The sequence below is a fragment of the Oculina patagonica genome, chromosome 8 (genome assembly GCF_052425735.1).
Source record: "Oculina patagonica isolate OP01 chromosome 8, crgOcupat, whole genome shotgun sequence".
NCBI classification, from domain to species: Eukaryota; Metazoa; Cnidaria; class Anthozoa; order Scleractinia; family Oculinidae; genus Oculina; species Oculina patagonica.
This window is the reverse complement of record NC_135765.1, coordinates 31,311,955-31,324,047: the sequence shown is the minus strand read 5'-3', so window position 1 is coordinate 31,324,047 and position 12,093 is coordinate 31,311,955. Positions and strand designations below refer to the sequence as shown.

At 42.1% G+C, this 12,093-nt stretch overlaps 1 protein-coding gene across 1 annotated transcript in view; it reads right to left on the bottom strand.

Moving 5' to 3' along the window:
• LOC144662456 (uncharacterized) overlaps positions 1-12,093 on the bottom strand; it is an 87,072-nt gene that overhangs the window by 18,537 nt on the left and 56,442 nt on the right. Inside the window, 13 exon segments of the mRNA XM_078523264.1 lie at positions 479-925; positions 927-1,075; positions 1,817-2,260; positions 2,680-3,147; positions 3,776-4,172; positions 4,907-5,154; positions 5,782-6,264; positions 6,924-7,529; positions 8,193-8,546; positions 8,994-9,170; positions 9,717-9,956; positions 10,596-11,084; positions 11,965-12,084. Of these exon segments, the coding sequence (XP_078379390.1) occupies positions 479-925; positions 927-1,075; positions 1,817-2,260; positions 2,680-3,147; positions 3,776-4,172; positions 4,907-5,154; positions 5,782-6,264; positions 6,924-7,529; positions 8,193-8,546; positions 8,994-9,170; positions 9,717-9,956; positions 10,596-11,084; positions 11,965-12,084 (4,622 nt within the window).

The window sequence follows — 12,093 nt, the reverse complement described above, 5'->3', positions numbered from 1 at the left end:
CACATGACCACAAAAGAACAATGTCTACTGTCGTTTTTGCTTTGCCAATGATTTTTGGAACATCAAAATGTGGACAGCATTGTTGCTCTATAATTTGAAGTTTTTAGTAAACCATTAGAGGGAAATGGTTAGGAAGCCTGGCAACGTTCTTTGTTATGTTCTAAAATTTTGTTTGCTATTTTGGGGGTCAACCCTGCAAAAAAGCTAACAAAAATCAATAGTTGGTTACGTCTGTTCATGCACTAACCAATATAAACATTGCGATTACGTAACTCGTACATAGCGTTTGAGCCCACAACAAAAGATCTGCAGGGTCGTGGACCTTCCAACATAAATCCCGCCTCTTTGTTTGCTCCTTTCATGTTTGCTTGGTTTCCTAACCATTTCTTTCTATTAACTATGTGAAAAACTAGCAGAGTGATCTCGTTGGAGCATAACAATGACAAAGCATATATATGCAATATAAACGTTTTCAAACCTCAGGCTGGCAATCCAAGTCACTATTGCCATCTTCCTGCTTTTTATCTGCTGTCCCATAAAACACATATCCAGATAGGCAATCACATGAACCATCTGACACCTGGAAATACCGGTTCTTGCCAAAACATGTGCACACTGCTTGGCCTTCTTCTGAAAATGAGCTGCTTCCACATGGACGACAAGCTGTTTGATACTCTAAATTGTTGAAGGATTTTGGCGGGCACGGGTAACAATCGGAAGGTGCTGTTGCTTGGGAACGGTTACCATAGGAACCAGGAGCACAGGGTTGTACTACTGCAGACCCCTCAGGACAATAGGCGCCTTCTGGGCACAGATTGTCAAAGGGTCCTTTAGTACCTTTGGGGCAGAAGAAACCTGCTGGACAGGTTTTACATACCAGACGCCCAGGGTCATTACCATATGTCCCTCCAGGACAAATCTGACACTGCATTCTCGTGATAGTCTCGCTTTCCTGATCTATTTAAAGCCTGGTAGCCGAGATTGCATTTTAGTTCTTGAGTGCTGTTTGGTGGACAGTAATTTGGGTACTGACATGGAATGTGCGTCAATGATCCATTTGGACAGTAGGAACCACCTGAAAACAAATACAATAGGAACTGTAAACTGTTATGTACACAAGTCAAGGCAAGGCAGGGTGGCCCAATCAGCACTTGGCTGGTATCAACAGGGGCCCTGCGTAAATTTGTTCAAAAAGGTGGACAGCATCTTGATTGGCCATTTTGGAGTTGCAAAGGGAACTGGGGCGAGTTTCAAACTTTAACTAATCGAAAGATCACGTCGAGATTGGTCATTTGACCAAGTTTGATGATTTTATGTTGAACACAGACCAAGTTATGCACCTTGAAATTTAGTGCAAAATCCATACAAATGTATCTATTTTTGAGACAGTGTCCCCCAAAACCATATCAACCCTTAAATGCTTTTTTACCAGTTTTGTGATAACTATAAAATCCTGCATGGACCTACCATCTGGAAGAAGCTGAGATAAAAAAACACTATGTTTGCTCATTTTTTAAGAGTATCACAGAAATCAAAATCTCAAAATAAGAGACACTTGTCTGGATTTTGAACCATGTTGCAAGGTCCATAATTTGACAAACGTTTCGGCTCAAAAGATATCCCATAATTTGGTCTCTGTTCAATCGAAAAGCATTGATCAATCTTGGTCAAATGGCCAGTTTCACCATGATCTTCCTCTTCCATGTAGTAGTGTCAGTTTATTGATTGGTTAAATATTTAAAGAACGCCCAGTTCCTTGAACAACTCACTGAGAAATGGCCAATATACGAATTGCGACAAAGCAATAAGCACATACCTGGGCAGGGTATGGGTGTGGCTGTTGTACCAGGGCAATATGCTCCTCCTGGGCAAAGCTTCTGCACTGACGAACCCACTGGACAATAATACCTGGCATCACATGGTATTCCCTGGACATTGATGGTATCATTAGGACAATAGAAACCGCCAGGACATAGACCACATTCCTCTCTACTCCCAGCCCCAGGGGTTTCACGGCGACGTCCTGCCCCACAGAGAGTGGGCCCAAGTTGACTCGGACAAAATTTCCCAATAGGGCAGAAGCTGTTGTTGTAATTGACCATGCCTGTAAGATTACACCAGTAGCCAGCAGGACAGGGGAAACAGTCATCTAAGTCTTTGCCGCCAACGATGTCACGGTATCTGTGTGTGGGACAGTCTATTGGAGCCTCTCCGCGAGGACAATACTTTCCACGAGGACATAGCACACCAGTTGCTGTTCCTAATGAAAACAAGCAAAATCAAGTTAATTATAACGTCTTTGATGTGCTTCTTTTATTCCAATTTATGAGGATTTTAACCAAAAAATACATTTTTTTAGTTCCATTCCAGAGTAATAGCTTAACGTTTGCCCCTTGCCTACATGGAAAGTCATGACAATTAATTAACGAGGTAACAAGGCAACTGTGGACTTCCACGGTTAACCCTTATCTACCACATTTACTTATTAGTGTTGCTAATTTATAAGATTTTATTAAACAACAATAAATCAATAAAAAGGTCCGCTTTACTTCTTTTATAGAAAACCTAACTCGAAATAAGCCTCTTACCCCTCAAAAGGACTTAAAAAGTGTCAGGCTTAATAGAACTTTCTACGGTAGGTAAAATCAACAAAGAACCATTAACCATTATCATCCTTACCATTTAAGCAGAACCTTCCAGCTAGGCAAGGAGTACAGTCGCTGAGTGTCCCATAGCCACCAGTGTAGTTCTTCATTGTGTTACCAGGACATGGGATAGGTAGCAGTGTACCATTGGGGCAGTAATATCCTTTGGCACATGGACCAGCCTCGACAGGATACCAGTAGCCAGACGGGTTTGGATCAGGACTGCCAGCCTTGCAATAATACCCACCGTCACAAGGTGCAACGACCTGACCAATGCGGCAGTAAAACCCGGTGATACAGGGCAGACACTGAGATGCATTTGCTAAACCAGTCATGTTGTCATGGGTGAAAGTTCCATTCAGACAAGTGAGAGGCACGACCGTACCGGCAGGACAGTAATGCCGTGGAGGACATTTATTGACAATGGTAGTCTTGATCGGGCAATAGTAGCCAGCAGGGCAAAGATCGCATTCAGCCTGGCCTGTATTTTCCTGGTTAGAACCTGTCAAAGCAAATCATAGATCATCACCTCATCCCAGGGGATTTACAACATGAAGGCAATTTACGTAAGTTTTGTTCTGTGCAGCACAATGTGAGTTAAGCGACTCTCCTGACATTTCATTTTCGGCACGGTTTTGTGGTATTTTTTAAATTGCGTGAATTCGATTAAGGAAAAAAAACGGTGCAAAAATTAAAGCCAATAGATTTAAGTAAACTTTAATAATACCTTTTAATTTCAAACACTGAGTTGGTTTTTTAGACGCAGCTGAAGAACTCTTAAGCTTAACTTAAAAAACAACTTGTTTGGTTTCCTTTATTCAACATTTCATCCTTTAGAATTGAGTATGCAAAACCGTAAAATCTTAGTATCATGAAACAGGGTCAGTTCAATATCGTGGAATTTAGATGTCACGAAAATTTCCTGTTATAAGGATAGGTAAAACATACTCAATTACATCATACAATGTCGTTTTGCACCATAAATCATAATTCTAGGATGTTAGTTAAAAAAGAAAGCATTTTGAAACAAAAAAGGTTCCTCGGGACGTAATAGCAGTGAAGAAAATATTGGACAATAGTCTATTTAAAAACCTTCTTGTATTCATTTGTTAAAGACATCATTCACAAACCTGCGCCACACTCCTCTGGGTCTGCAGTTTGTCCAGGACAGAAATGGCCGGTAGGGCACAAATATCCATGGGGCTTAGACACGTTAGCTCTAGAACCTTGTGGACAATAATAGCCAGGTGCACAGGGCCCAGTTGGGAAAGAGTTGTTATACCCCTTACAGTAGAACCCAGGAGTGCAATCAAGGCACTCATCTACAGATCGTGCACCAGTACTATTACGGAATGTGCCTGGGGGACATGCAGCAGGTGCTTGAGTGCCCCGGATACAGTAGTGACCGGTTGGACAGGGACCGTTTCTAGGGTACTCTGGTATTGATGAGGGTGTAGAGGTGCTGGCTTTTCCCTGACAGAACCATCCTGCTGTACATGGGCCTTTAGGAACCGTTTGTGCATAGTCCTGTGATTGAAAGAATCAATTTAAACAGTGAGTATATGACACTCGTTATTTATTTGCCAGTTACAAATTTGTGAGTTCTTTCAAGGTGACTGTAGGTTTCTAGAAAGCCTCGTGTTCTTGAGAAATACATTTCTCAATTAGTAACACCAGCATTCTGTCCTCAGAAAAATCCCATCTCTCAAAAGGACTCATTCTTGTTTATTGCCTTTAGAACATCTAATGCCCTACTACTGTGCTATGTGGAGGCTAGAGGGAGCTTCAACTACTTGCCTGCATTAACAATTAATTTCAGTTGACCCCTCGTCCCCCATTCAAAGTTGTTTCTTGTACGTTTGAATGTACCGGTAATCCTTTAATGCAGACAACATTAATAAAGTGGATAGGCGAGCCACAACGTATCATTGTAGAAATGTCTTAAATGACATTCTTAAGCAAGAGTGTCTCCACTCTTTTTGCAAATGATTGTACTTATTTAACTTGGGGCACTTTCCATTAGTCCAAACTGGTTTGCTGGTCCTGTCGTTTTGAATGTGAAATGAGCCTTATCCACGAGATTTTCCTACAAACCCACCACAACATTGTATAATATTTATGCATTGTCTGATTCAGACTGGACAAATTTTTGACTAGGAATGGAATTCTGGTCTTGAATATACCAGTCTGGCTGGTCAGTTCTGACTAATGGTAAGTGCTCTAGGACTCAGCCTATCAACGTTGTACAATTTCATCATTACCTGACAGAACACTCCTGAAGGACAGTCAGTGCACATGTCAAGAGAGGACAGTCCACTACGATTGCCATACGTTCCTGCAGGACACGGCACCAGTGTTCCATTTGGACAATAGTAGCCAGCTTGACACGGTTCGACTGATGACATGTTCTGGTATGGACACATGTTCCCAGCACCACACGGGATACACTCTCCTTGTCCCAGATTAGGCTGATAAGTGCCAGGCAGGCAGCTTAGTTCTATATTGGTACCTAATTACATAAAGATAAGGATTTAGTAATTTTTCACTATGTACACTGTTGTTATGTTGATCAGGATGCCAAAAATAATACAGTCAAACAGGCACTTAATATGTTTTCTCCTTATTCACTAAACAGCAATTTTGAAAACAAAACAGGGCCTTTCAAAGGAAACATAGTCGTAGATTTGTGGCCAATAACCTGATAGATGGTGGTGGCTAAATTGCCAACACTACAATACACAGGGCACATACTGACAGTTTTAAGATCTAACAGTATCATTTTACAAAAAACGCCCTTAACTCCACAAATAAAGTCTTTACTGTTGTAGCAGAGCTCCCAAGCGGCCCGAAGGGTTGCAGAGCAGAGCCCCATAGCCATAGAACTAGGAGAATCCTGCATTTGTTTTTTTCATGGACATCATGGCTAGCAGCATGGTTTGCAAAGCTCATCGAGGTCACATGTTTTCTGAAGTTGACCGCTGACAAGGTAATGATTTTTCATTGAATCGCGGGCCCAAGTCACATTTTTTCTCTCTATGGTCAATAGATTCAGATTTAAATAAAGGCGACGTAAATAACTGGGAAGCTTTGCTTTTAGGCTCGGCTAAATCTTTTAAACATATTATTATCATCTTACCAGCAGGGCAGTGGAAGCCACGAGGACAGATGTACCCCATGGATGGATGAGTAGGCTTTGGCTCACTCGACCCTCCAGTGCACACATATCCAGCATCACATGGTGGAGCTGGGCCGCTTAATATACCAGATCCATTGCAGTACCTTCCTACAGGACATGGGTTACACTGCGTCTTGTTGGAAATGCCACCATCGTTATGGAAGGTCCCAGCTGGACACGGTTCAGGATCAGACCCATTAGGGCAGAAATGTCCAGGAGGGCAGTCATCATTCAAGAAAGGGAATGGAAAGTCCACATGGTCTGGGTAGTTGGTGGCTAGAAGGTCATTCACTGGCGCTTGAGACTTTGATCGCTCTGTGCAGTAATGGCCACCGTAACAGTCGCCAGATGGCTGAGTCAAGCCCTCCCTTCCACAGAACTTTCCTCGTGGACAATCTGTGCAGTTTCCAATGGCCATCAAACCTAATCTGTCATTGTAAGTACCTGGAATTTAAGAGAAAGTAGCTGAAGGGTCGCACCTTATATTTAACTGCTAATTGGTTGTCAAGGGTTGAATAAAAACCCAGTTAATAAATAGATGAAATGTGAATGTGTAGAGACAGTGTCGTCAGGGTATATGACTTGACATCTACTTCACTCTGACCACCAGCTGGAGTTCAAGGATGACAGTCTCAATTCTCGGACATGCCAATGCAAAAAATCACCTGGTCAACCCCTTTTAAGGTTACACGTAGGATGCTCTATAAATTAATTTTTTATTTACTACTAGTATTAACTTTTCTCATCTGCTGTGTCCCATTTTGATAAGAGATCTAAAAAAATAAATACTGGTTATGAAAGCAGGGGTTAGATGACAGCTTTCGAGCACAGAGCATACCCAAACTGATTAGAAGCCTGAATAAGCGTAGCTTTCCATTTTAAACAACAATATCTACAGCCTGATGTCTGCATTTCGTATCATACTAGGTGGAAGAAATTTGAAGTATCGCTTAAAGGTACGCTCCCCTTCAGTTTTGTATTCACACGAACGCTATGAAACATTTTGATGAGATGAGACATGCTGATTGATCACTGTTAAGCTGAAATGGATCATAGACCTTCCACGATGTCCTCTCTTCATGTAAGAATAAGAAAGTACTTACGTTCTGGGCAAGGGAAGTCACGATAGTTTCCAGTGCCTGCTGGGCAATAATAACCACGAGGACACAACGTTGCATTAACAACAGCTGCATTGGTAGCGTCACAGTAATAACCATCTGGACATGTCTTGCAAGAACTTTTGCCAGGCTCATTTTGGAAGGTACCATTTTCACATCTGACTGGTTGTGCTGTTCCAACTTTGCAGAAGTGACCTGGAGTACACAGGTATTCTCCTGGTGTTGCAGTGCTTTGGCCACCGGGGCAGTAAAAATTAGCAGCACATTTGTCTGTTGGTGCAAAATTTCCTGTACCAGCGCAGTACCAGCCAGCTGTACAGTCTCCACAGTTTGCATGTTCTGTGTTCCTTGGCGTGTTAGAGAATTTCCCTTCAGGGCAAGCGACCGGAATTCCCGTTCCTGTTGGGCAATAATGGCCAATTGGACAATCAAACTGATCAGGCACAGTTGAACTGTCATTACAGTAATATCCAGCAGTACAATTTCCAACAGGTTCAGCTAATGCCGCACGAGGACAGTACTGACCAAGTTTACAAGGCCTTGGACGAGACGAACCCCTGGGACAATAGTAGCCAGCTGGACAAATGTCACCTGCAACAAAAATGATATAAGTGTTTAAGACGGATTTTACCAGGACGTTGAGTATTAATTGGACAGAATTATATACGGAAATTATATACATCTTATTGAAAACTTCTGTGTTACTGTTTCAAATATCTTGTCAAAAGAAATCGTTTCTAACAACACCAAACATGGAAAACAAATTTTGGAGTTCCACTGAATTTCACTTAGTCGCTTAATAGGTGATTTTACAAAGCAGCTATTCGTAAGATTTTACTTTTAGTTTACATGGTTTTTAAGAACTTTGAAATTAACTTTTTTCAGGCTGTGATATAAAAATTGTTGTTGGTGTTACCACGGATAATTACTTATGTCTTTAGCTTTCAAAAATGTTAGAAAATAACGCAATAGGATTTAAATTATTCTGGTACTCGCTTTTTGTCCAGCTACAATTTAAATAACTCGATTTCTCAATGGATTCCGTCTTAATATGCTTCTACAGTTGCCATCTCTACAACCAGTGTAAGTTTTTGTTCTACAACAACAACAACAACAACAAAACCTTTATTTATACACGATGGGATAAAAAACTACATAGCTTGTGGGGTCGCGTGTTAAGTATTAAGACCTGCAGGAAACACATCACAAGCTGACAAAGTCTTATGTCTTTAGCTTTCAACCTGTAGTTTCTACCTGTAGTTTTGTTCCATGCTGGGCACACACACTCGAACACTGTGTAACAGCTGTCAGCAGGGCTTGTTGCATTATCATAATTGGCGACACCAATGTCTCCTGGACGCTTGGACCACGATCCACCGGAGCAGAAGAAACCTTCATCACAGTAGTCATTAGGCCACACACGTGCATAGCCCTCACAGTACTTCCCTGGATCACATAGCTTGCATGCAAACTCTGAAGTTTGGTCTGTGACATTGTTGTAAGTCCCTGGTCTGCATGGATGCTGAGTGGCAAATTCTGTGCCATTTGGACAGAAATGTCCTTTGGGGCAGGATGCTGGGGTGACTGTGGTACCATTGCAGTATTTGCCTAAAAATCAAAGTTGGATCGGGTTATGGTAAGCTATCATGAATCACAAAAATCAGCATAACTAGAAATGAGATAAATCTGAAATTTGAAATATAAAATGTAAACGATGACTGGTACAATGATGATAATAATGATAGTTCATGGTAGCAACCGATAGCGGAAGAGATGAGGCAAAGAACTTGGGGTTGGATTGGCCACGTGCTGAGGGGACCAGTTGGACATGTAGCCAAGAGGGTACTAGAGTGGAAAAAACAGGGGAAGCAAAAGAGATGGAGACCTCAGCACAACTCGTGATGAATGAGAATGGCAGAGCTGGACGAGAAACACCTTACATGGAATGAGGCAAAATGTACTGCATTAAACAGGGTCAGGTGGCAGCACTAGTTGAGGACCTATGTTCCACTAGAAACAAAGAGGATTACGTAAGTAAGATGGTAGTTTACAGACCTGCAGGACACACATCACAAGCTGACATTCCTTCCACAGCTGCATAATATCCAGGGTCACATGGATGGAACGTACTGCTACCTTCTGGGCACTCATGACCTACAGGGCACTTTCCTCCAGCGCCAGTGAAATGCTGATCAGGAGCACTGACGTTCACACCTGATGTACAGTAGAAACCTTAAAAGATAATAGCATTTACAAGCATAAGTTAAACTTTTCACATCATCCTATTTATCAGTACAAATAAAGCGATGCAATTCTTACAAAAAGTAAATTGACAACTCCCTTCTATTTTATCACATCAGTGCTTGTCTTTAGGGCAGAGATTTAGGATTGTATATAGTATTTTTAAAAAAGCTGATGTTTAAATCGTGTGGAAATAAAGATTGCCTACCTGCCTACCTACCTACCAAGCATAGTTAATAGAGGAAATAGTTAGGAAGCCCGGCAAACATCAAAGGAGCAAAAAAAGACGTCAAGATTTAAGTTGGAAGGTCCATGACCGGGCAGATCTTTTGTTTTAAACCCTTACACTATTTACTGGTTAGTTGTATGAAGAAACCAAACCACCTATTGCATTTTGTCAGGTTTTGGGACCGTCAGCTCCCAAAATAGGTCAACAAAGAACTTTGCCGGGCTTCATAACAATTTCTCTCTATTAACTATGGTGCAAGTCATCTTACTAACGCTGCTCAAAATTATTGGGCAATAATCTCGACCTACCTCCTTGACATTGCCCAGTGACAGTGTTACGACCAGCCGTCTCGCAGAATGAACCACCAGGACACTGCGTACACTCACTCTCATTGGCCAAACCTGTTCTGTTACCAATAGTACCAACAGGACAGGGTTGTGTATCGTATCCAGTTCCTTCAGGACAGTAGAATCCTGCAGGGCATGGGTCAGGTAAGACAGCTCTGATACACTGGTATCCCGCAGGACAGACGTAGCAGGAAGAAGCACCTAGAACACAAAGTAAAACTTGATTAGGAGTGAACATAGAGCAACAGAAACACAATATACTGCTTAATAGCTTCCTTTGGAATGGTCACACTTAATAATTTAAACGAGGCAAATCAATACACCCTTAAGGAAGGAAAAGGTTCTAGTAAATTGAAATATCCCAGAATGATCTTGTACCTGAATTTTTCATTACATCAATATATGCTGGCAAAAAGGAAGGTGTGTATAACGGGCATTTGTAACAAGAAAGCACTGTTTAAACTTGTCATCAAATCCATGAAATTAAAATTAAATTTGACAATTTGAATAAGGCCTGGTTCACACTAACAACATAACGACATGGACATAATGACATAAAGAAAAGTTCAGTTCTTTCCTTATTTCGTTATGCTTATGTCATTATGTTCCAACTATGACGTTATGTCATGTTGTTCACACTGGTGACATAAAACATCAACGTGAGGTGTTTTTAGCATTTGTGAGGCCTTGCCGTTATGTCGATATGTCGCTAGTGTGAACCAGGCCTAATATATAAAACAAAAACAAAACGGACAATCAGCAAGAAGACTTGTAATGCTAGCTCAACAAGGAGTTTCACGTTTAAGACTGTTGTGAGCCACATCAAACAGCAAGAGTTACCTGTATGATTCATGTACGTTCCATTGTAGCATGTATGCGGCTGTATAGAGCCTTCAACACAGAAGCTGCCTACAGGACAAATATCGCCTGTTACCCCATCCTCTGGATTGCTCTTGTCTGCCTTATTCTTGCAGAAGTATCCTGCCTTGCAATCACCGCTCACAGCACTAAGGCCTGTTTCACTACAGAACTTTCCAGGATCACAATCTACGCAGTCTTCGACTCTAGTGTTGCGCTGTCTTGGCTGATATGTTCCCTTAGGGCACAGCACTGGGGATGGGGTGCCTCTGGGGCAGTAACTACCATTTGGGCACTCTGTGCCATATGGTTGATTCAGCGGCTGTTCTTCTGAAGAGCCACCCCTGCACCAGAATCCCTCATGGCACTTCTTGCTGGGAACTATGTTTCCTGTTCCATCACAGTAGTAGCCTGCTGAACAGGGCAAGCATCCTGTCTCATTCTGTAGCCCAGTTCGGTTGTAAAACGTCCCTGTGGAAGAAAGATCGAAATGCCAATTGTTTAAGCACTGTAAACGTTTCCTTAAAATGTCCTGCTTATCCACGTTAATGTTTTCAACAATTTAATTGGTAAAGTCTGCATTTGGGCCTAGTGGCCCTTCAGGCCGAAGCTTATCCTGGCTTTTGTAGCATCAAGTGGCTAGGACTATTTCTACTCCCCCTGGATGCTACTAGTGTGGAGAGAGGCACTCAGAGAGTTAACCGTATTTAATGCTTTACACAAAATCAAAACATTATTCCATTATTCCTCGCGAAGCAAGGCCGAAGGCCGAGCGTAGCAGGGTGTATAATTTTGTCCCTCAAAGGGCTCAGGCGGGATGAAATCTTGTGTGGAGTTTACGGTCATATATATCTGTGAGCTTGGTGTGTGGCGGAAATGACGTCACACGGCTGCGCGCTGGTGGCCTAATGGTGTGAGGCGTCGAACTTGAAATCAGATTTTCGGGACTGAGGGCGGGGGTTTGAATCCGGCTAGGTTTTTTTTTAATGCCCTCAAATAAAAGTCCAAAATGCGGCTATCCAATAATTTATGGATGATTTTGAAAATAGCCTGAGCTTCCCAACGCTTTATACCTCTTTACGAACCAGAAAGAGCCGCCATCTTCAAAGCGGAGTAGACCCTGGGAACGAGGGTGTTGCGGCCATGCCCGTTACTAGGCAACAATAACAAATCACCGGTTAAAACCGGTTATCACAATTCAATTAATGTTCAACTTCAAATAATCCACTCCTTATTTATAACACCCCCCCCCCCCTCCACAACCCAGAGCTTCGCGAGGCCCTGCGAGTCACGTATTACTAGTATAAAATGATTATAATAATGATAATGAGGATGATAATGATATTCTTACCAGCTGGACATCCAATTCCTTCTGATGACCCCTCTGGGCAATATTCGCCCAATTCGCATGCATTGCCTGTCACTCCATCAGTTGGTGTTGACGTGGAAGCATTCAGCACGCAGTAGTGACCTATAAAAA